Source organism: Ovis aries, chromosome 1 (assembly GCF_016772045.2).
Source record: "Ovis aries strain OAR_USU_Benz2616 breed Rambouillet chromosome 1, ARS-UI_Ramb_v3.0, whole genome shotgun sequence".
NCBI lineage: Eukaryota > Metazoa > Chordata > Mammalia > Artiodactyla > Bovidae > Ovis > Ovis aries.
The window spans coordinates 190774093-190794831 of record NC_056054.1 but is presented as its reverse complement, the minus strand read 5'-3'; the positions used below and the strand labels follow the sequence as shown (position 1 = coordinate 190794831).

General features: G+C 40.1%; 1 protein-coding gene across 9 annotated transcripts in view; it reads left to right on the top strand.

Annotated features, from left to right (window-relative positions):
• The first annotated feature begins 1441 nt into the window (after positions 1 to 1441).
• Positions 1442 to 20739, top strand: part of SNX4 (sorting nexin 4) — a 56277-nt gene continuing 36979 nt past the window's right edge. For 2 of the 9 annotated variants that reach the window (XM_042232587.1, XM_060418887.1), the window contains exons 1-4: positions 1442 to 1612; positions 2237 to 2255; positions 3417 to 3482; positions 16009 to 16130. In XM_042232587.1, the coding sequence (XP_042088521.1) occupies positions 3468 to 3482; positions 16009 to 16130 (137 nt within the window). In that variant the 5' untranslated portion in view covers positions 1442 to 1612; positions 2237 to 2255; positions 3417 to 3467. Of the gene's footprint in view, positions 1613 to 2236; positions 3483 to 16008; positions 16131 to 20739 lie in introns of all 9 variants that reach the window. The other 7 variants (XM_042232589.1, XM_060418883.1, XM_042232590.1 and 4 more) reach the window with 4 other exon arrangements.

The window sequence follows — 20739 nt, the reverse complement described above, 5'->3', positions numbered from 1 at the left end:
CACACACACAAAAACCCTAAGAACTTGCCTAGCATGGATATTCCCTGAAAAACTGTTTCAATGCCTTGCAACATTCAAGCTTTGCTTATTTATTTGGCAGGGGTGGGTCTCTGTTGCTGCACATGGGCTTTTTCTGGTTGTGGTGCACAGGCTTCTCATTAGTGGCGTCTCTTGTTGAGCGAGACTTAGGCACATGGGCTTCAGTAGTTGCAGTACGGGGGCTCAGTTGCTCACCGGCATGTGGGATATTCCTGGATCAGGGATTGGATTTGTGTCCCTTGCATTGCAAGGTGGATTCTTAACCACTGGACCACCAGGGAAGTCCTAAATGCCTTTAAACATTTATTGAGTAAATGTCCTAGGCTTGGTAAGAAAGAACAAAAAATAGGGTCCTTGCTTTAAAGGAGTCTGAAGTCTAGTTGGGGCAGACAGACATAAATAAATAATTGTAAATTGTAAAGAAGTATGAAAAAGGTCGTAATTGATTTATGAACAAAGTGATATTAGCACTTGGACATAACCTGAGGTTTTAGGGATGAATGGGAAAAATCGCTACCATGCCAAAAGAAGGATCAGGAGGAGGAGAAAACTGCGTGTCACCGCTTCGAACAGCTAAGTTATTTGGACAGAAAGATCAGTTTCTCTCCTTGAAAATTTGACGACCAGACTTCCTATACAAGGTACTACAAAGTACCACAGTCTGGTACACCCAGTGAGCGTTTCCCGTCAGGTTATCACAGTGAATACTTGCCTAGGAAATAGGTTCCGAAAATTCAACCGAAGTGTTTATAGAAAATTATCAGATATCACCAGGGCTTCAAGAAACACTTGAAGATAGAACTCAAACACAGCTTCAGTTAAGCGCTTCACTTTTCTCAAACACTTGAAAAGTGTTTACCTTTTCCTGATTGTGTCACTCAACCTGGTGAAAATTAGTGAGATACGCGGCTTCGATCTTTCTGGGTGTGTGTTTAGGGGGTGGGGGTGGGGCCAAAAAGGAACCAATATAAACCAATATAAAAAAACCAAAAAAGGAACCAAGATAAAAGGCCAAGAGGGAGACGTCAGATCACAGCCACTGATTTCTACCGATTTCAAGTTTTCTTTAGGTGATCACCAACCTGAGTGGTTCCAGCACCCACCCTGTCTTCACCTTCCCCTTGCCTTTCTGTCTTTCCCTGCACCGGTTCTCCCGGATTCCTGAGTCTCCTGGCTCGGGAGCTGACCACTTCCCGCGTACCAAGTACCCTTGGTACGCCGCCCTTCCCAAGTACCATCCCCAGCTGCTGGCCTAGCCCATGAGCGGTCTCAGTCTGCTTGGCCGTGAGCTAGACGCGGCGCGGCGCGGCGCGGCGGGGCGGGGCGGGGCGGCCGCAGGCCGAGGGGGCGGGGCCTGGCCGGCGGCCGTGGGCGGGGCCGGTCCAGGCGAGGCGGCGCCGGCGCACTGTGTCCGCTGCGCTGAGCCGCAGCAATGGAGCAGGCAGCTCCCGACCCTGAGCGGCTTTTGCAGCCCGCGCCGCTGGAGCCGCTGAGCCACCCCGACGCTGGGCTGGAGTCCATGGTCGGTGAGGAAACGAAAGGGGCCCGGGACGAGGGCCCCGGGGACGGCACGGTGAGGAGAAGGGGCGGCAGAGGCCTCCCACCCCCGCGGCCTGGGGCGCGGCCTAGAGGGCAGAATGGACTGGTTTACGCTGACCGCGCGGGTGGGCTCGCTCGGCCGAGAGGCCCCGCGGCGACGGGGAAGCGGGGTGCAGTCAGTGGGGGGAGGCTTGGTGGGAAAAGGGGGTTCTGAGTAGGGGCGAGCGCCAGGGCTGCGGGACCGCAGGAAGGGTGAAGAGGGCGCGGCCGTGGGCGCGGCTCGGCAGGCGCGGGCGCGGGGCCCGGAAAGCGCCAGGCTGAGGCAGGTGCGGTTTCGGGGTTGGGAACCCCGGGGGGTTGGACCCGAAGAGGAACGCTGATGTTTCTGGCATCTATAAGTTGTGCGGAGGAGTAGGCTTAACCGTGGGCGGTGGCAGCGGTGTTTGAGAAAGAAGAGAATGGGGGACTTGAGGAACAAGTTTGGGGCACGAGGGTGTTTGGCTTGGTGCCACCATCGGGAGATGGAATAAAGTGTTAGAGTCAAGAAAAGGTACAAGTGAAAAAGATTTTTTTTGTTTGTTTGTGTGGTTTTAAATAGATTTTTAGTTGGAGAATAATAAAACTGCTTTACTATATTGTGTTGGTTTCTGCCACACAGGAACGTGAATCAGCCATAAGTAAGTATACATATGAGCCATAAGTAAGTATACATATGTCCCCTCCCTCTTGAACCTCCCCCCATCCAAAATCTTATTTGACTTGTAATTTCCTCATTTGGGGTCAGTGCCGTATCTCCCAATGGAGATGTGTCATGGATATCCCATTTGTTGGCTTTGTGAAGCTCCTTTGATAGTGATTTTCATTTGCTTGACAGAAGGATGAAATGCATCATTTTATATTTGTAATTACTTTCATTCCAAAGTGTTTCCACGCATAATGCAAGATGAGTAGACCATGTTAAATAAAGTGATTTGGAAACTCAGTCGAGTACTTATCATCAGACCACCCTAATGAGGCTGTGCAGTGCTCATCCATTTTGGTTGTTTTTTTTCTGAAACAAGTTATCAATATAAAACTGCCCATCCTTGTGATAAATGGATAAAGAAAAGTTAAAAGTTGTTGGCTGACTGTAACTAGAAAGACAACTAGCTAGGAATTTCAACACTATTTGAAGTTCAACACTTCACCACTAGCTATTTTAACTAGCTAGGAGTTCAAGGTTTTGCCTACTTGGGGGAAATGTCGAGGTATAGGATAGCATGAAAACTTCTGTGGGTGAATTTTAAGTTTTTCATTTGTTTTCTTCCTAAATTATAGAATTGTTTGTGGCGAGGTATCTTATATGAAATGTGAGAGCAGTGTGTGTATTCTGTAGTCCATAAACTTGACTCTTACATGAATTGCTTTTTTAATGGAGATTCTATTTGTGACTTAGTTTTTCTGTTTCTTAAAAAAACAACTTTTACTGTGAAGTTTATAATTAATGCAGAGAAGAGTCTCACAAAATAAAAATCAGTTTCTTTGAAACCTTTTTATAGTCTCCTGTTACATCCGCTCCCTCGACCACAGAAGTAATTATATTCTGGATTTTGTATTAACAACTTTCTAGCTTTAAATATATATATAAATGTAAATGTCCCTAAACAACATGTTGTTTAGTTTTACTTCATTTTGAAATTTACATAATCGAACTAGTTTTACTATGACTTCCTTTTTTTGCTCTATACTGTTTGGGGATTCACCCAAAATGTAACTTAGTTTGTTTTTATAGTCATGACTCTATAGTATACCATTTTGTAGGTATTCTACAGTTGATTTCTCTTTTCCTCGTTTTACAGACATTAGGGTTGTTTCAAGATTCTTGCTGTTCCTGAAAGATAACTACCACTATGAACTTCTTACATGTAAGAAATACATAGTGCAAGTGTCTATAAACATAAAAGTTGATTGTTGGATCATAGGGTGGTAGCATAAGACATGGAGAAGACAATGGCACCCCACTCCAGTACTCTTGCCTGGAAAATCCCATGGACAGAGGAGCCTGGTAGGCTGCAGTCCATGGGGTCGCTAAGAGTCAGACAGGACTAAGCGACTTCCCTTTCACTTTTCACTTTCATGCACTGGAGAAGGAAATGGCAACCCACTCCAGTGTTCTTGCCTGGAGAATCCCAAGGACAGGGGAGCCTGGTGGGCTGCCGTCTATGGGGTCGCACAGAGTCGGACACGACTGAAACGTGTCCGACTGAAACAGCAGCAGCATAAGACATAGAGGTGTGTGTGTGTGTGTGTGCGCGCGGCCACTCAATCATGTTTGACTTTGTGAACCCATGGACTGTAGCCCACTAGAATTTTCTAGGCAAGAATATTGGAGTGGGTTGCTGTTTCCTACTCCAAGGGATTTACCTACCCAGGGATTGAACCCAGGTCTCTTGCATCGGCAGGCAGATTCTTCAGCAGTGTGCCACCTGGGTAGCACTGTAGCATAGTAAGTAGTGCCAGGTTGTTTGCTAGAGTGAACATACCAGTTTGTATTCGCATCAGTAGTGCCTGCTGCTGTCTGTCCTTATCAGCACTTAATATTTTCAGACTTTAAGTTACTTGCCAACCATGTGGATATGTGTTAAAGCAATTTTAGATTGTTTCAAAGGGTGAGAATCATATCTTTTGTTAGCTGAATTGTGAGTTTAATTTTGATAATGACTGAACATTTTGGTAATTTTTTTTGTGACAGCCTTTGGATGGTTAACTAATATGAAGTTGCAACTATAGTATAAAATCCATTTGTGTTAAGTGATTATAAATATCTCATTTAAAGTAAAAAACCTGTGTTCAGTTTAAGATATTTGAAATCCCAAAGATGCCATCATACAGTAAAAGTTGTAGTTATGTAATATTATCTGACTTTTAAATGTGTGATAAGAGACCATTTGAGATTGCCCAAGCTTAGGGTTTCCTCAAACAATGATTTGGTAATTTATAGAGATAATTTAGTAACTTTTAGAAATACAAGCCATTTGGACAAATATTTCAGAATCATCTGGAGCTTATCAACACACACATGTGCATCCACATACACTCTACATGTTGTCCCCTCCTTCTAAAAGTCTGCAGTCTCAGAAGATCTACTCCTTTTCCTGTTTCTGTCCCCTCTTCCACTCTAATCCATCCACAGTTGAGAAGTATTGCAGTAACCATAGCCATGTTGCTACTGTTACTGGTAGATAGGAATGTGGTCTGGGCAGACAGGTAAATTACATTTGTTTGTGCTAGACACTGTGAGGCTCTACTGTTCATTTAATTTTCAAAATTACTCCCAAAAGACATAAAAGACATACAGAGATAAGGAAGCAGAAGCTCTGAGAGAAGTAATTTGGCCAAAGTCACAAACTAGTGACATGACTGGGATTTGGGCCCAAATCTTTGTGGCTTTGACATCAGTGCTCTGTTCATGAAACCATAAAGCTTCACTCCCTGCCCCCTCACCACCAAGAAAAAAAAAAGATTAAAAATAGTCTTGTAAATTGTAAAATACTATACTTAAATATTTTTTTTATTAAGATTCAAGTTGTTATTTTAAGAAGAAAAGAGCTCTGAATAATATGTTGACTTATCAGTAACTTTTTCACCATAAAAGCATATATACTGATAGTGTGGAGAAATGACAAAAAGCCTCATCAGCCTTATTTTTGACTCTGCATTTTGGTTGGAGAGAAAATTGTGCTAGTTGCCCTACACTGAGGGATAGTGGAAACATGCACTGCCAAGGTGATCTTTTCCAGTTTTAAACATCCCTAATTTTAACATTCTTTAAATTCGGTTGTAAACTCTCATTCTCTTGTTTTTATTTCTGTGAGTCTTTGTCCTCTTCCTTTCCAATGTCTAGTTAGAAGTTTCCCTTTCTTTCTGTACTTTTTCCTTACAAAGAAGAGTGTATTTTTTTTTAAGTGTTGTTGGTTTTATTTAAAGAAGTTTGGAATATGAAGAATGAGGGAGGACCACAGTCTTCAAGAGAGTAGCAATCAGTCCTGGCGAGGACGCAGCAAGGGAATGGGGGTAAAAATGCTGCTTTTTTTGGGCTGGAAAATTCCATTGAGTTGGCAGTTAACAGTATTTGCTCAGAGAAGCGCTGCCTGAGGTATTCATAGTGTCTTTTCTTTTGTAGGGAGGATTCTTTAGGCTTCTTGAGTGCTCCTGGGGCTAAGAGTGCTTGAGCAGCCATTGCTTGAACAGTGCCTGTACACTGTTAGTTCCTTCACAGGGTGGCGGCAGAAAGCTGAGTGAAGGAGTCCAGAAGTTAGTGGAGGAGGGTTTGAGACATTTGTGGTAAAGATAATATGAAAAAGGAAATGTATAGGCAGAGTTACAGAATTTATCAGCTTAGGGCTTCCCTGGTGCCTCAGCTGGTGAAGAATCCGCCTGCAGCGCAGTAGACCCCGGTTCAATCCCTCAGTCGGGAAGATATCCTGGAGGAGGGCACGGCAACCCCCTCCTGTATTCTTGCCTGGAGAGCCCCCGAGGATAGAGGAGCCTGGTGGGCCACAGTCATGGGGTTGCAAAGAGTCGACACGACTGAGCGACTAAGCACACACAGCACAGGAGATTATTAAATAATTCTCAAGAATTGCTTTCCTCACTTTCTACTTCAGCAGCTCTCAGTTATTTTTTGAAGGCAACTCATGGTGCAGAATGCGTTTTAAATCATAGTCAGTACACATGTACTTGTATACATAGGCATTGTTTCAATTCAGTCATGGCCCACTCTGACCCCAGGGACTTTAGCCCACCAGGCCTCTGTGACCATGGGATTTCCCAGACAAGAGTACTGGAGTGGGTTGCCATTCCCTTCTACAAGGGACCATCCAATCCAGGAATTGGACCTGTGTCTCCTGCATTGCACGTGGATTCTTTATGCTGAACCACCAGCCCCCTATTTACCATGGGAATAAGATATTTGCATTTATTATCTACTTTTTATTAAAAAATTTTTTTTTGATGTGGACTATTTTTGAAGTCTTTACTGAATTTGTTACAGTATTACTTGTTTTTTGTTTTTTTTTTTTTTGGCCACAAAGCCTGTAGGATCTTAGCCTCCTGACCAGGGATTGAATCTGTGCCAGCTGCATTGAAAGGCGAATTCTTAAGTACTGGTCCACTAGGGAAGCCCCTGCATTTATTATCTTAACTGACTCTATTTTTAGCTGATTTTTTTCTGTTATAGTTTATGCTTTCTTATTTTGGTTTCTGTTTTTGGATTTTCCTTTGTGGACCATAGTTTCTTTTGTTTTATCCTCTATAATTTTGAAGGCATGTCTTTTTTTTTTCTTCCTCAAGACATAATTGAGACAGATTATTTATGTAAATGTAATGCCATTAAATTTTTGAAGTAATTTATAGAAAGGATCTCAAATTTATAACCAAGTACAGTACAAAGAATTGTTTCCCTTGAAATATTTGAGAATAAACTGCTGTTTATCTCATCCTCAGAACATTTAGTATATATTTCAAGGGCAAAAAAGGACATTTGATATAATCACAGAGCTGCTATCAAAAGCATTGATAAATTATTATCTAATCCTCAGACTTCATGTAAGTTTTGCCAGTTGTACCAACAGTGTTCTTCAGAACAAAATAATTCAGCCCAGACTCAAGTATTACATTTAGTTGCATTGTCTCTTTAGTCTCCTCCAATCTGAAAGTGTTTCTTGGTCTTTGCTTTCATGACTTTGACCCGTTTGTATATTCAGTTCAGTTCAGTTCAGTCGCTCAGTCAGGTCCTACTCTTTGCGACCCCATGAATCGCAGCATGCCAGGCTCCCTGTCCATCACCAACTCCCGGAGTTCACTCAAACTCACGTCCATTGAGTCGGTGATGCCATCCAGCCATCTCATCCTCTGTCGTCCCCTTTTCCTCCTGCTCCCAATCCCTCCCAGCATCAGAGTCTTTTCCTGTGAGTCAGCTCTTTGCCTGAGGTGGCCAAAGTACTGGAGTTTCAGCTTTAGCATCATTCCTTCCAAAAGAACACCCAGGGCTGATCTTTAGAATGGACTGGTTGGATCTCCTTGCAGTCCAAGGGACTCTCAAAAGCCTTCTCCATCACCACAGTTCAAAAGCATCAATTCTTTGGCGCTCAGCCTTCTTCACAGTCCAACTCTCACATCCATACATGACCACTGGAAAAACCATAGCCTTGGCTAGATGGACCTTTGTTGGCAAAATAATGTCTCTGCTTTTGAATATGCCATCTAGGTTGGTCATAACTTTCCTTCCAAGGAGTAAGCGTCTTTTAATTTCATGGCTGCAGTCACCATCTGCAGTGATTTTGGAGCCCAAAAAAATAAAGTCTGACTCTGTTGCTACTGTTCCCCATCTATTTCCCAAGAAGTGATGGGACCAGATGCCATGATTAAGCCAGCTTTTTCAGTCTCCTCTTTCACTTTCATCAAGAGGCTTTTTAGTTCCTCTTCACTTTCTGCCATAAGGGTGGTGTCATCTGCATATCTGAGGTGATTGATATTTCTCCTGGCAATCTTGATTCCAGCTTGTGCTTCTTCCAGCCCAGCATTTCTCATGATGTACTCTGCATAGAAGTTAAATAAGCAGGGTGACAATATACAACCTTGACGTACTCCTTTCCCTATTTGGAACCAGTCTATTGTTCCATGTCCAGCTCTAACTGTCACTTCCTGACCGGCATACAGATTTCTCAAGAGGCAGGTCAGGTGGTCTGGTATTCCCATCTCTTTCAGAATTTTCCACAGTTTATTGTGATCCACACAGTGAAAGGCTTTGGCATAGTCAATAAAGCAGAAATAGATGTTTTCTGGAACTCTCTTGCTTTTTTGATGATCCAGTGGATGTTGGCAATTTGATCTCTGGTTCCTCTGCCTTTTCTAAAACCAGCTTGAACATCTGGGAGTTCACGGTTCATGTATTGCTAAAGCCTGGCTTGGAGAATTTTGAGCATTACTTTACTAGCGTGTGAGATGAGTGCAGTTGTGCGGTAGTTTGAGCATTCTTTGGCATTGCCTTTCTTTGGGATTGGAATGAAGATTGACCTTTTGTATATTAGCAACCAGTTATTTTTGTAGAATGCCCTTCACTTTGGGTTTGCCTGATGTTTTCTAGTGGTTAAATTCAGGTTATGCTTCTTTGGCAGAAATTGCCGCTAATGTGATGCTGTGTTCCTCTAATTGCTTCTTACCAGTTTGCACATGATTCAGGTTTGATCACTTTCTCTGCTAGTCTTCTCCAGTATAAAGTTTCTCTTTTCCTCTTTGTGATTAACGTTTTGGGGATACACTTTTTTTTTTCCTTTCTGTTTTATTGAGGTCTAATTGGCATACACAACTATATGTGTTTAAGGCATACAGTATAGTGATTGGACTTACATTCATCATGAAATGAACGTCCATCATCTCATATAGATACAATATTAAGAAATAGAAAAAATACATTTTTTTCTTGTGATGAGAATGCTTAAGGTTTACTTTCTTAGCAATTCTCGTAAATAACATACATCAGTGTTAATTTATCATGTTGTACATTATATCCCTAGTACTCTTTATAACTTTGTATCTTTTAATTCTTTCATCCAGTTTCTTTTTTCCCCATCCCCTGCCTCTGGTAACTACAGATCTTATCTCATTTTGTGAAGACATACTTTGAAACTAGAAAAATACTTGTTCCTCATCAAAATCTCTATTTACTTGTCTGTTTCATTATGGACGTGTGGGTTTTATTTTTTAAACTTTATTAAGATATGATTTATATATCATAAAATTCCCTCTGTATGTATATAAATTCAGTAATTTGTAGTAAGAGCTTCACTGGTACCTCAGATGTAAAGAATCTTCCTGTAATGCAGAAGACCTGGGTTTGATCCCTGGGTCAGGAAGATCCTCTGGAGAAGGAAATGGCAACCACTCTAGTATTCTTGCCTGGAGAATTGCATGGACAAAGGAGCCTGGCCAACTACAGTCCATGGGGGTCTCAGATTTGCAGAATTGCACCACCATCACTACAACCCAGTTTTTGAACTTTTCTGATTTTTTTTAAAATTACTGAATAGCATTCAGTTGTATGGATGTATCACTTTTTGTTTATTCACCATTTGATGCAAGTTGGGGTTATTTTCAGCTTTCATATTATGAATATTGTTGCTGTGATGAATATTCATTCACGTTCAAGTCTTTGTGTGGATGTATGTTTACATTTCTCTTGAGTTAAATTTGTAGCAGTATAATTGCTGGGTTATATGGTAAGTTTTAACTTTTTGTTATAAGAAACTGCCACTGTTTTCCTGAGTGTCTGTACCATTTAACATTACCAAGAGCAATTATGAGGCTCACTTTTCTCCACATCCCTGCCAGTACTTGGCAGTGTCTGTCTTTCTGATTATAACCATTCTAGTGGATATGAAGTAGTTTTAATTTGCATTTTTAAAATGACTGATGGTGTTGAACATCTTTTCATGTGCTTATTTCTATTTGCATATCTTTTTTGGTGAAATTCTATTCAGGTCTTTTACTTATTAAAATTGGGTGGTTTAAGGTGCTTCCCACGTGGCTTAGCGGTAAAGAATCTGCCTGCCAGTGCAGGAGACGCAGGTTCTATCCCTGGGTTGGGAAGATCCAGTCATCTTGCCTGGAAGATTCCATCTACAGAGGAGCCTGGTGGACTGTAGTCCATGGGGTCACAGAGTCGTGCCGGGGTCCAGCCCCGGTGGATCCAGGGAATTCGAAGGGTGGACGACGTTGGCTTGGAAAGACTTGTTAATTTATTAATATAAGATTAGATTAAGAAACTATGGTGTAGTAGGAAGATTAAGTGGAGGAAGAGGGCTGAATAGCTTGGTTTACGCGGAAGACCAGTAAAATTCCAGACAAGGAATTTGCACCATCTACGTTGGGCCACTGGCGCCCGCTTGAATATCTAGGGGTGCCTCGCCTTAAGCTCCCTTTCGCACGGGTCTTAACAGCCAGGGCAAGTAAGTAGACCTGGTGAGCCTCCGCGCCCCAGGTGGAGATTCAGCCTGAAATTAAAGTAAAGAGCAGAGAGAGGGAAAGGGAGAGAAGAAGAGAGAGAGAAAGACACGGGGGGGAGCCAGATTCCCAAGAAACCAGGCCGAGAGACTAGTTCGAGAAGCTGGTCCAATCCTTTATTGTTCAGAAGGCCTTTTATACTTTTGATAAAAAATGGAGATTAATGGGTAACACAAAATTATGTAGCGTTCGCAGCCCAGACTCTTTCTATACATCATTTTGTATACAAAAGGTCTCTGGTGATTTACAGTATCTTCTGGCCAAGAGGCTTGTTAACACTTTTGGCTCTCTTCCTTAATGAATGTTAATTTTGTTTCCCCTGAAGTGTTTTTTCTTTAATCTACATCTCCTTAAAGCGCTAAAGTTACATCTCTATAGAACAAAGGTACAGTGGGTTATAACAAAGAAGGTACTTAACTCAAAGATTTAATGTTGCTAATACAAGGTCTACTACTTGTTTTTCTATATACCAACTATATCTAAAAATAAAGGATATGAAAATTTAGCAGCAAGCATTGACTCAACAAATGAAACTTTTAATCAATCCTATTCTAATGACTGACTCCTCGGAAGCCCCTACATTCCTAGGATGTTTTAAGCTTCCTGTGCCTCCTGCGGTCAGGGGGCCTCAAACAATCACACGCGCAGTTGTACGAGTCCTGCAGGCAGGCTAGAAAGCCATCAGGGGTTTTTGGATTGAAACACTCTTTCAAATGCAGAAGACTAAAGCCCTGAATTGACTTTTTCCAGAAAATGTCAGAAGAGTGGAAAAGCAGAGCACAAAAACCGGCAGATTTTTGTTGGGGTACATGCTTAGGAATTTCCAGAGGGGTCCCTGAAGTCTGAGCACGCCTTGCTTATGTCAGCTTCCTTCCTCATGACCTTGTCACGGGCGGGATTCCTCACACTGGCTCCCGGCAGAGTCAGACACGACTGAGCACATAGGCACATGTTGTTCAGTTATTCTGGATTTTTTTTTTGAATCAAATAATGAGATTTGCAGATACTTCCCCTGGGCCATGGCTTTTTACTTTCTCTTAATGATACCTTTGAAAGTTTAGCAATAGTTTTTAATTGTGATGAAGACTAGGAGATCAGGTTTTTGTTTTCCTTTTATAGATTGTGCTTATCTAAGAACGCTTTGCTTATCCCAGGATCATGTTTTGTTGTTTTTTTTTTTTGTCTTTTTTTTTGAAATTACCCCAGATGGCTTATGGGATCTTAGTTCTCTGACCAGGGATGGAACCTGGGTCCTTGGTGGTGAAAGTATATGAATCCTAACCACTGGATTGCCAGGGAATTCCCCAGGTTTCGAGTTTACATCTGAGAATGTAAACTGTTTTGAGTTAATTTCTGTGTACAATGTGAGTAAAGGGTCTAGTTTTAGGGTTTTTTCCTTGGTCTGTGGCTACTCAGTTGCCTCTGCGCTATATGTTGAAAAGACTCTCCCTGTCAAATTGCCTTGGTGTGTTTATCAAAATCACTTGACCTTAAATGTAAGGGTTTATTTCTAGATTCTCAATTCTGTTCCATTGATCCATTGATGTCTATGTCTATCCTGCCAGTGCCCCCACTGTCCTTATTAGTTTAGCTTTTTAATAAATTTTGAAACGAGATAGTATAGATCCTGCAACTTGTTATTTTTCAAAACTATTTTGGCTATTCTAGGTCCTTTGTATTTCCATATAAATTGTAGGAACAGAGCATCAATTTCTACAAACAACAACAACAACACAAAAATCCCTTCTGGATAAAGTTATCTTTAAAGGAACAGTGTGTTAGTATTTTTATAATATTTCAAGCATTCTATATCCATGATGCTCTTTTGTCATTTGGACTTTATATTATTGTGAAATCTAGGGGAAATCTGGTCTTTATTCTTTGGTAGTGATTGTGCTTTTTGTTTTCCTGCCTTAATTTTTTAGCATTTTTTTCCTTTATGCTGAAGATGTTTAATTTTCTAATTCATTATACATGGACCACATGCCTTTCAATTTGGAGCTGTGGAAATATTTTTCAATCCAGAAAGAGTTTTTCTTGGTTTCTTTTTTATTATACTGGTGATTATTATTTCTGTTCTGTTTCTTCTGAGTTCTTTTTTAAGAACTATTATTTAAGCATTGGTTCTTCATTTTCCTTTTTTAAAAAATCATCTGTCATCATTTTCACTTTTCTGGATGGTGAGAATTCCTCAAGCAAACTCAACCACTGAACTCTGCACTTTGAACCGCTGAACTCAAGCACTTTGTTTCAGTTATCTTCCCACTCCTAATGACTGGCACTGTAGATACTCAGTAATCATTCAGTTACTGAATTAATAGTTTCTTATCATTCTTTTTATCACTGTTACCTGTCTTATGCTTGCTTTTACTGTTTCACTGTTTGCACCATTATTTGTTCATTTGTGGCTGCACTGGATTTTCATTGCGGTCATGGACTTTCTTCTAGTTGTGACAAGGGGGTGCTGTTCCCTTCTTGTGGTTTTCAGGCTTCTCATTGCCGTTGCTTCTCTTGTTGCAGAGCACAGGCTCAAGGGCACATGGGTTTCGGTAGTTGCAGTTTGAGGGCTCTATAGCGCGGGCTCCGTAGCTGTGGCACACAGGCCTAGTTGCCCCGCAGCACGTAGAATCTTCTCGGACCAAGGATCGAACCTGTGTCCTCTGCATTGGCAGATGGATTCTTATCCACTGAACCTCCAGGGAAGTCCTTGCAGTATTTTAAAACTTATAGTAGATTGATTTGGGGGCTTGCCTGGTGGCTTAGATGGTAAAGAATCTGCCTGCGATGCAGGAGACCTAGGTTTGATCTCTGGGTTGGGAAGTTCATTGGAGAAAGGAATGACAACCCACTGCAGTGTTCTTGCCTGGAATATCCCATGGACAGTGGAGCCTGGGGGGCTGTAGTCCATAGGTTCGCAGAATTGGGCATGACTGAAGTGACTTGGCACACACACACACAGATTGATTTTTGCTCATTGACTTGGAAATAAAAAATTTCATCAGCCTTTTAAATATGTCCATCTTTTATATTTATTTGGTCTTAAGTCAGGTAGGAAGTAGTGATTCACCTATCAGGCATCTACATTTGGGATGTTATTCTTTGAATATAAGTATAGGATACAAGTGTAGCATCATTCTTTAATGATGTTCTTTACTCTGATGAGAAGTCTACTTTTAATTCATCTAAAGCATTGTGTTTCACCAATACAACATTGTAAATCAACTGTACTTCAATTTAAAAGTAAATACATAAAATATTCACTCTCTCTTTAAAACACACTCCTAGTCTCATCTTCCAGTCATCAAGTTTATCCATTTCTAAATCTTTTGAATGTGTCCTTTCAACGTGAGTTATGCTATTCTTGGCACTGTTTGTACTTTAATATGACAGTGTTAGCAATTTTATACCATCTGCCAATCCCTGCTGGTATTTTTGTGTGCCAGTCTTTAGTTTTTATGATAGTTGATTTTATACTTTTCCCTTCTGTGTAATTATTTGGATGGCCTAATGGGGTAAATTTATGATTCATGTGCACTATCTTTTTGGTGGGAAATAATTTATCAGTTTTTGATTCTAGAATTGAGAGAATTTTTCAGTGACGTACATGGTGATAAATCAGTGCTTGGCTGTGGGCCAAAATTTTTTATATGTATAATCTCAACCAGTGAGGGGTCATAATCCTGATGTTGAGTGGTTTATGCTTATGTAATTTCTGGAGCTTTCTTTTAGTTGAATGATTTTTCTCTATCTTATTTTCTCTTTTAATACATGAACATAAAACTTGCAGTTTATAAAATTGTCTTGTTTGGCAACAGAGTAGTTTTGTTTTGGGTTCATTTTTAGTTCTCTATCCTTTATTTTCTTTTAGCATTTTTACCTCTTCCATTATTCTTCAGCGTTTTGGGGGTACTTTCTAAGCATGTCATCTTGATTCATCGCTGATTTAATTTTGTGTATTGTCACATAGCTTATTCTGTCTTCATAGCACACAGATTTAATTCCTGTGTAAAGTATCATCATGGATTTTTATTGCATACCGCTTTTTCTTTTAACTTGCTGGTATATCCATCTTTTTACTTATATCTCTTCTTCACAAACCAGCCCCAACTGTAATGCAATACAGTGCTTTTTAATTAAAACCCACCTGTGAACTTTGAAAGTTCAGGGAGGAAAAAAAAGCAAGGGAACAAAAAGAAAAGCACAGCAGTTATCACGTGGCCTCACTGTGTCTTTATTGTTTAAACTTGGAGCTAGTTTGGGTGTATTCAAGACCCCTCTTCAGTGGCAAGACTTCCTGGTGGCTCAGATGGTAAAGTGTCTGCCTACAATGCCGGAGACCCAGGTTTGATCCCTGGGTTGGGAAGATCCTCTGGAGAAGGAAATGGCAACCCACTCCAGTACTCTTGCATGGAAAATCCCGTGGATGGAGGAGCGTGGTAGGCTACAGACCATGGGGTCGCAAAGAGTTGGACAGGACTGAGCAACTTCACTTTCACTTTCTTTCTTCAGTGGCACAAAGAACCTGTAAACTACCAAGTGATGTTGTTTGGTACAGACCTGGGGATGATCTAGCAAGAAAAGAAAGAAGTTCCCTGTTCTTAAAACCTGCTGTTTCAGATAGACAGGGTCCTGTGTATAGTACAGGGAACTCTATTCATTATCCTGTAATAAACTATAATCACAAATAATATGAAAAAGAATATATATTAAAGAATATCTTTGCTGTATACTAGGAACTGAGACAGCATTGTAAATCAACTATACTTCAATAAAAAATGAATAAATCAATAAAAGCAATATTTATAAAAAAGAAAAACCTACTATCTCACAGTGGAGCCTGTTAACCACTGCCAAAAAGTTTAGGCAAATTTATGATCAAATATGTGATGGCTCCTTCTTTTTAAAAATTAACCTTCTTTTTAAAAACATTTAAAATTCAGCTTTAATTTTTAAAGCTGAAAATCTCACCTTTTGTCATATATCATTTTATATTTGATTTGACTGGTAAAATGATGTCAGTATTGAGGATCATTCGTCTTTGTAAACAGTGTTTTTAAATTTTTCCTTATGTATTTCTATATAGATTTATTCTTGGTCATTTAAGTGCTATGTATACTTTTTATTTTAATTTTTTCTCCTATAATCATGCCTACATTTTAATAATTAAATCTATGGCACTTGCTAGAATAGCTTCTGGAAAAATTTAATGTGCTACATACTGATAAAAAGAGGGACATCATTTGCTGATGTTGTTTAGCAACCACTAGTAATGCAAGAGATATAAAAAAAGTAACCTGAGATACGTACTAATAATGGATTTGATTATAATAGCTGGGTTTTTTTTTCAGTATCATTTAAAAAGTTTTTTGTTGTTCTATTTCTATTCAGATGACAGAAAATAATTTTTCATTGAAGAAGATAGAAATCAGTGTTTCAGAAGCAGAAAAGCGAACTGGAAGAAATGCCATGAACATGCAGGAAACGTATACTGCTTACCTCATTGAAACAAGGTGAGTGATGAGAATTATGTCTGAGGTTAGAAAGGGCTTTGGTAGCTGTTGATACAAATTCTGTTGTATAATGGAATCATTTACAGGTCATTGTGTTTTAGTTTCTTTACTTTTTAACAGTGACTAGATTTTCTTTTACTCTGGGACTCTTAGTAGCTACATTTGAATGTATTTGTTTTGGAGGGAGAACGACGGTTACTGGATGTTACTTGATGCTTGCTTTAGTGTCAGGTAACATCCAGATCCCATCCACATCACTGACCTGCCCATGCAGGAGACACGGGTTCGTCCCTGGTTTGGGAAGATCCCACGTGCCTCAGAGTAACTAAGCTCATGTGCCACAACTACCGAGTCTGTGCTCGAGAGTTCGGGAGCCATGACTTCTGAGCCCACGTGCCACAACTACTGAAGCCCGGCCCCTAGAGCCTGTGCTCCACAGCAAGAGAAGCCGCCGTGCACCACAACTAGAGAAAGCCCACACAGCAGGGAGGACTCAGCACAGCCACAGATAAAGTTATTCATTTTAAAAACTCATCAGGAAAGTCTTTTACTTCATAAGGAAAAAGATAAATGAATGAAAAGCAAAGGATGTGTGTGTGTGTGTGCGGTCACGTCTGACTCTTTGTGACCTACCAGGCTTCTCTGTCCATGGGATTCCCAGGCAAGAATACTGGAGTGGGCTGCCATTTCCTTTCCCAGGGCCTCTTCCTGGCCACTTGCTGACCTAGGGATCGAACCCACATCTCTTGCGTCTCCTGCATTGGCAGGTGGATTGTTTACCGCTGTACCACCTGGGAATTTTGCTTATTATAAATAGTTTATATAAAGACTGTACCAACAAGCGCTTTTCTTTCTGTGAACTGAGAAGAAATGCTTTCAGTTAAAACAAATGGGGGGCTTCCCTGGTAGGCCATTGAGACCCACGCTTCCATTGCAAGCTGTGCGGGTTTGATCCCTGGTTGGGGAAATCAGATCCCACATGCTGTGCAGTGTGGCCAAAATGTAAAAAAATTAACAAAAAAGTATACTCCATATTTTTATAGAAAAGTAGAGGGACTTGCCTGGTGGGTCAGGAAAGTATCCTGCCCGTGTACATACATGCATATGTATCGGAGAGATTTTTAAGTTAATTTAAAAAAAGTATGGTCCCATGAGAGGTTTTTTTTTTTTTTAAGTTAGCTATTTTAAAATATCATACTTCAGAAATTTGTATTGGCTCTAGCTTTTTAAGTAAATTCTTAAATTTAAAGCTAAAAAGGATATTTTTAGTATATGCCTGTTTCTTCATCCAGTTGAACAATGAAATTAGCTGTTGATTAGCTTTACTGCTAGAAGAACCTCTTGATTTCGATAATCTGGAATAATTTATAGCTGTTTACTCTTTATTTATTATAGTTGTTTACTCTTGACTTTGAAATGAATAGAAAATTATAATTCAAAGGTTGGAGTTAGAAGCGACCATACATGAGTAATATAGCTAGCCTCTGGATAAATATATAAGTGGATCATCAGTAAATAATGTGGTACACAAAAGGATATTGAGTTGACTTTCACACTTACATTTCATTTATTTTAAAACAGTGATTCTTAAACTTTAAAATATATAGGAATCACTTGGAAAATTTGTTAAGCTACTGAATTTTGAGTGGAGTCCAGGAATTAATACATTTTGAGCTTAAGTTCCAAGTGTTTTTGAAGCAAATGAGCCATGGACTATAGTTTTATCTTTCAAATACAAAAGCTTTACATCTTAAGATAGTCAAATTTATCTTTTTTCTTTATGACTTGTGTTTTCCCTGTCTTAAATTCTTGCCTATCCCATGTCATATACACGTCCACTTTGAGAAATACTGTTTATAAATAGATTATTTTGTCAGTACTATAACTGACCTTCAGCAACCACAGAACCCTGGAATTTATTATTTTGGTCATGTAGAATTCTTGCTGTAATTCAGTGTTAGGCAGAGTATCTTGGACACTATGAATATTGTTGAGCCTTGACATTGACTAAAAGTTCAACTTTATCACATAGCTCATCTCTTCTCTGGACACAAGAAGAAAGTCAGTTTAGCAGTTGCCTGTTGTGTTACAGTTTAATAGATTAAGGATTAATAAGGCTAAGGTCATTGATTTTAGTTTTTCCAGAGATTTTTATGTTTTCCTGTTCATAAAGTGTGAACCCTTTTAAAACAGGTAAGAATATTATAAGTATTAATAGGTAAGAATGCCTCTTTGTCCTGGGAAGCTATATGGTGTTTTTACTTAATTCTTCTAATTTGTAAAGTAGGGCTAAAGATCCTAATACTTTGTCAAATTAAATGGTTTAAACAGTTAAATTTTATTTAAATATTGCATGTGAAACCACTTCAGTTCAGTTCAGTCGCTCAGTTGTGTCCAGCTCTTTGTGACCCCATGAATCGCAGCACGCCAGGCCTCCCGGTCCATCACTAACTCCTGGAGTTCACTCAGACTCACGTCTATCGAGTTGGTGATGCCATCCAGCCATCTCATTCTCAGTCGTCCCCTTCTCCTCCTGCCCCCAATCCCTCCCAGCATCAGAGTCTTTTCCAATGAGTCAACTTTTTGCATGAGGTGGCCAAAGTATTGGAGTTTCAGCTTTAGCATCATTCCTTCCAAAGAACACCCAGGGCTGAAGGCGTTCAGAATGGACTGGTTGGATCTCCTTGCAGTCCAAGGGACTCTCAAGAGTCTTCTCCAACACGACAGTTCAAAAGCATCAATTCTTCGGTGCTCAGCTTTTTTCACAGTCCAACTCTCACATCCTTAGATGACCACAGGAAAAACCATAGCCTTGACTAGACGGACCTTTGTTGACAAAGTAACCAACAAAGGTTGGTTGGTCTAGGTTAACCGGTCATAACTTTCCTTGCAAGGAGTAGCGTCTTTTAATTTCGTGACTGCAGTCACCATCTACAGTGATTTTGGAGCCCAAGAAAATAAAGCCTGACACTGTTGCAACTGTTTCCCCATCTATTTCCCATGAAGTGATGGGACCAGATGTCATGATCTTCGTTTTCTGAATGTTGAGCTTTAAGCCAACTTTTTCACTCTCTTTTAGTTTCATCAAGAGTTTTTTTAGTTCCTCTTTACTTTCTGCCATAAGGGTGGTGTCATCTGCATATCTGAGGTGATTGATATTTCTCCTGGAACTCTTGATTCCAGCTTGTGCTTCTTCCAGCCCAGCGTTTCTCATGATGTACTCTGCATACAAGTTAAATAAGCAGGGTGACAGTATACAGCCTTGACATACTCCTTTCCCTATTTGGAACCAGTCTGTTGTTCCATGTCCAGTTCGAACTGTTACTTCCTGACCTGCATATAGGTTTCTCAAGAGGCAGGTCAGGTGGTCTGGCATTCCCATCTCTTTCAGAATTTTCCACAGTTGATTGTGATCCACACAGTCAAAGGCTTTGGCATAGTCAATGAAGCAGAAATAGATGTTTTCTGGAACTCTCTTGCTTTTCCATGATCCAGCAGATGTTGACAATTTGATCTCTGGTTCCTCTGCCTTTTCTAAAACCAGCTTGAACATCTGGGAGTTCACGGTTCACGTATTGCTGAAGCCTGGCTTGGAGAATTTTGAGCATTACTAGCGTGTAAGATGAGTGCAACTGTGTGGTAGTTTGAGCATTCTTTGGCATTGCCTTTCTTTGGGATTGGAATGAAAACTGACATTTTCTAGTCCTGTGGCCACTGCTGAGTTTCCCAAATTTGTTGGCATATTGAGTGCAGCACTTTCACAGCATCATCTTTCAGGATTTGAAATAGCTCAACTGGAATTCCCATCACCTCCACTAGCTTTGTTTGAAGTGATGCTTTCTAAGGCCCACTTGACTTCACATTCCAGGATGTCTGCTCTAGGTGAGTGATCATACCATCATGATTATCTTGGTTATGAAGATCTTTTTTGTACAGTTCTTCTGTGTATTCTTGCTACCTGTTCTTAATATCTTCTGCTTCTGTTAGGTCCATACCATTTCTGTCCTTTATCAAGCCCATCTTGGCATGAAATGTTTCCTTGGTATGTCTGATTTTCTTGAAGAGATCTCTAGTCTTTCCCATTCTGTTCTTTTCCTCTGTTTCTTTGCATTGATCGCTGAGGAAGGCTTTCTTATCTCTTCTTGCTATTCTTTGGAACTCTGCATTCAGATGCTTATATCTCTTATGTGTTATTAAATATTTGTTAAATGATTGGAAAAATAGGGTAGTTTTGTGGTTCAACGAAAGTCTTCTCTGTGCTTTTAGGTGACTTCCGCTAACTTCTTTCTGTGGCCTTTGAAATAAAACAAAGCGAAAACAACTTGTAGCAGCTCTTCTAACAGCCTTTAGATGTACTGCCTATAGGCTATATTACCTACTTTTTAGCAAGATTTGGGCTTTGTTGGTAATGATTTTGAATAATTTGAATCTTGATATTAACCCAAGATACGTTTTTTTTAGCTGAAGTTGAAAATCTGAATTAGAAAAGTTTTAGTCAGCTAATGGTTAGGTCAACTCTAAAATGAATTATCATTTAATAATCCTCTATCTTGCCATTAAAGCCATTTGTATATTTTGAATTTCATATTATGTTTTCCTTTTTATTAAT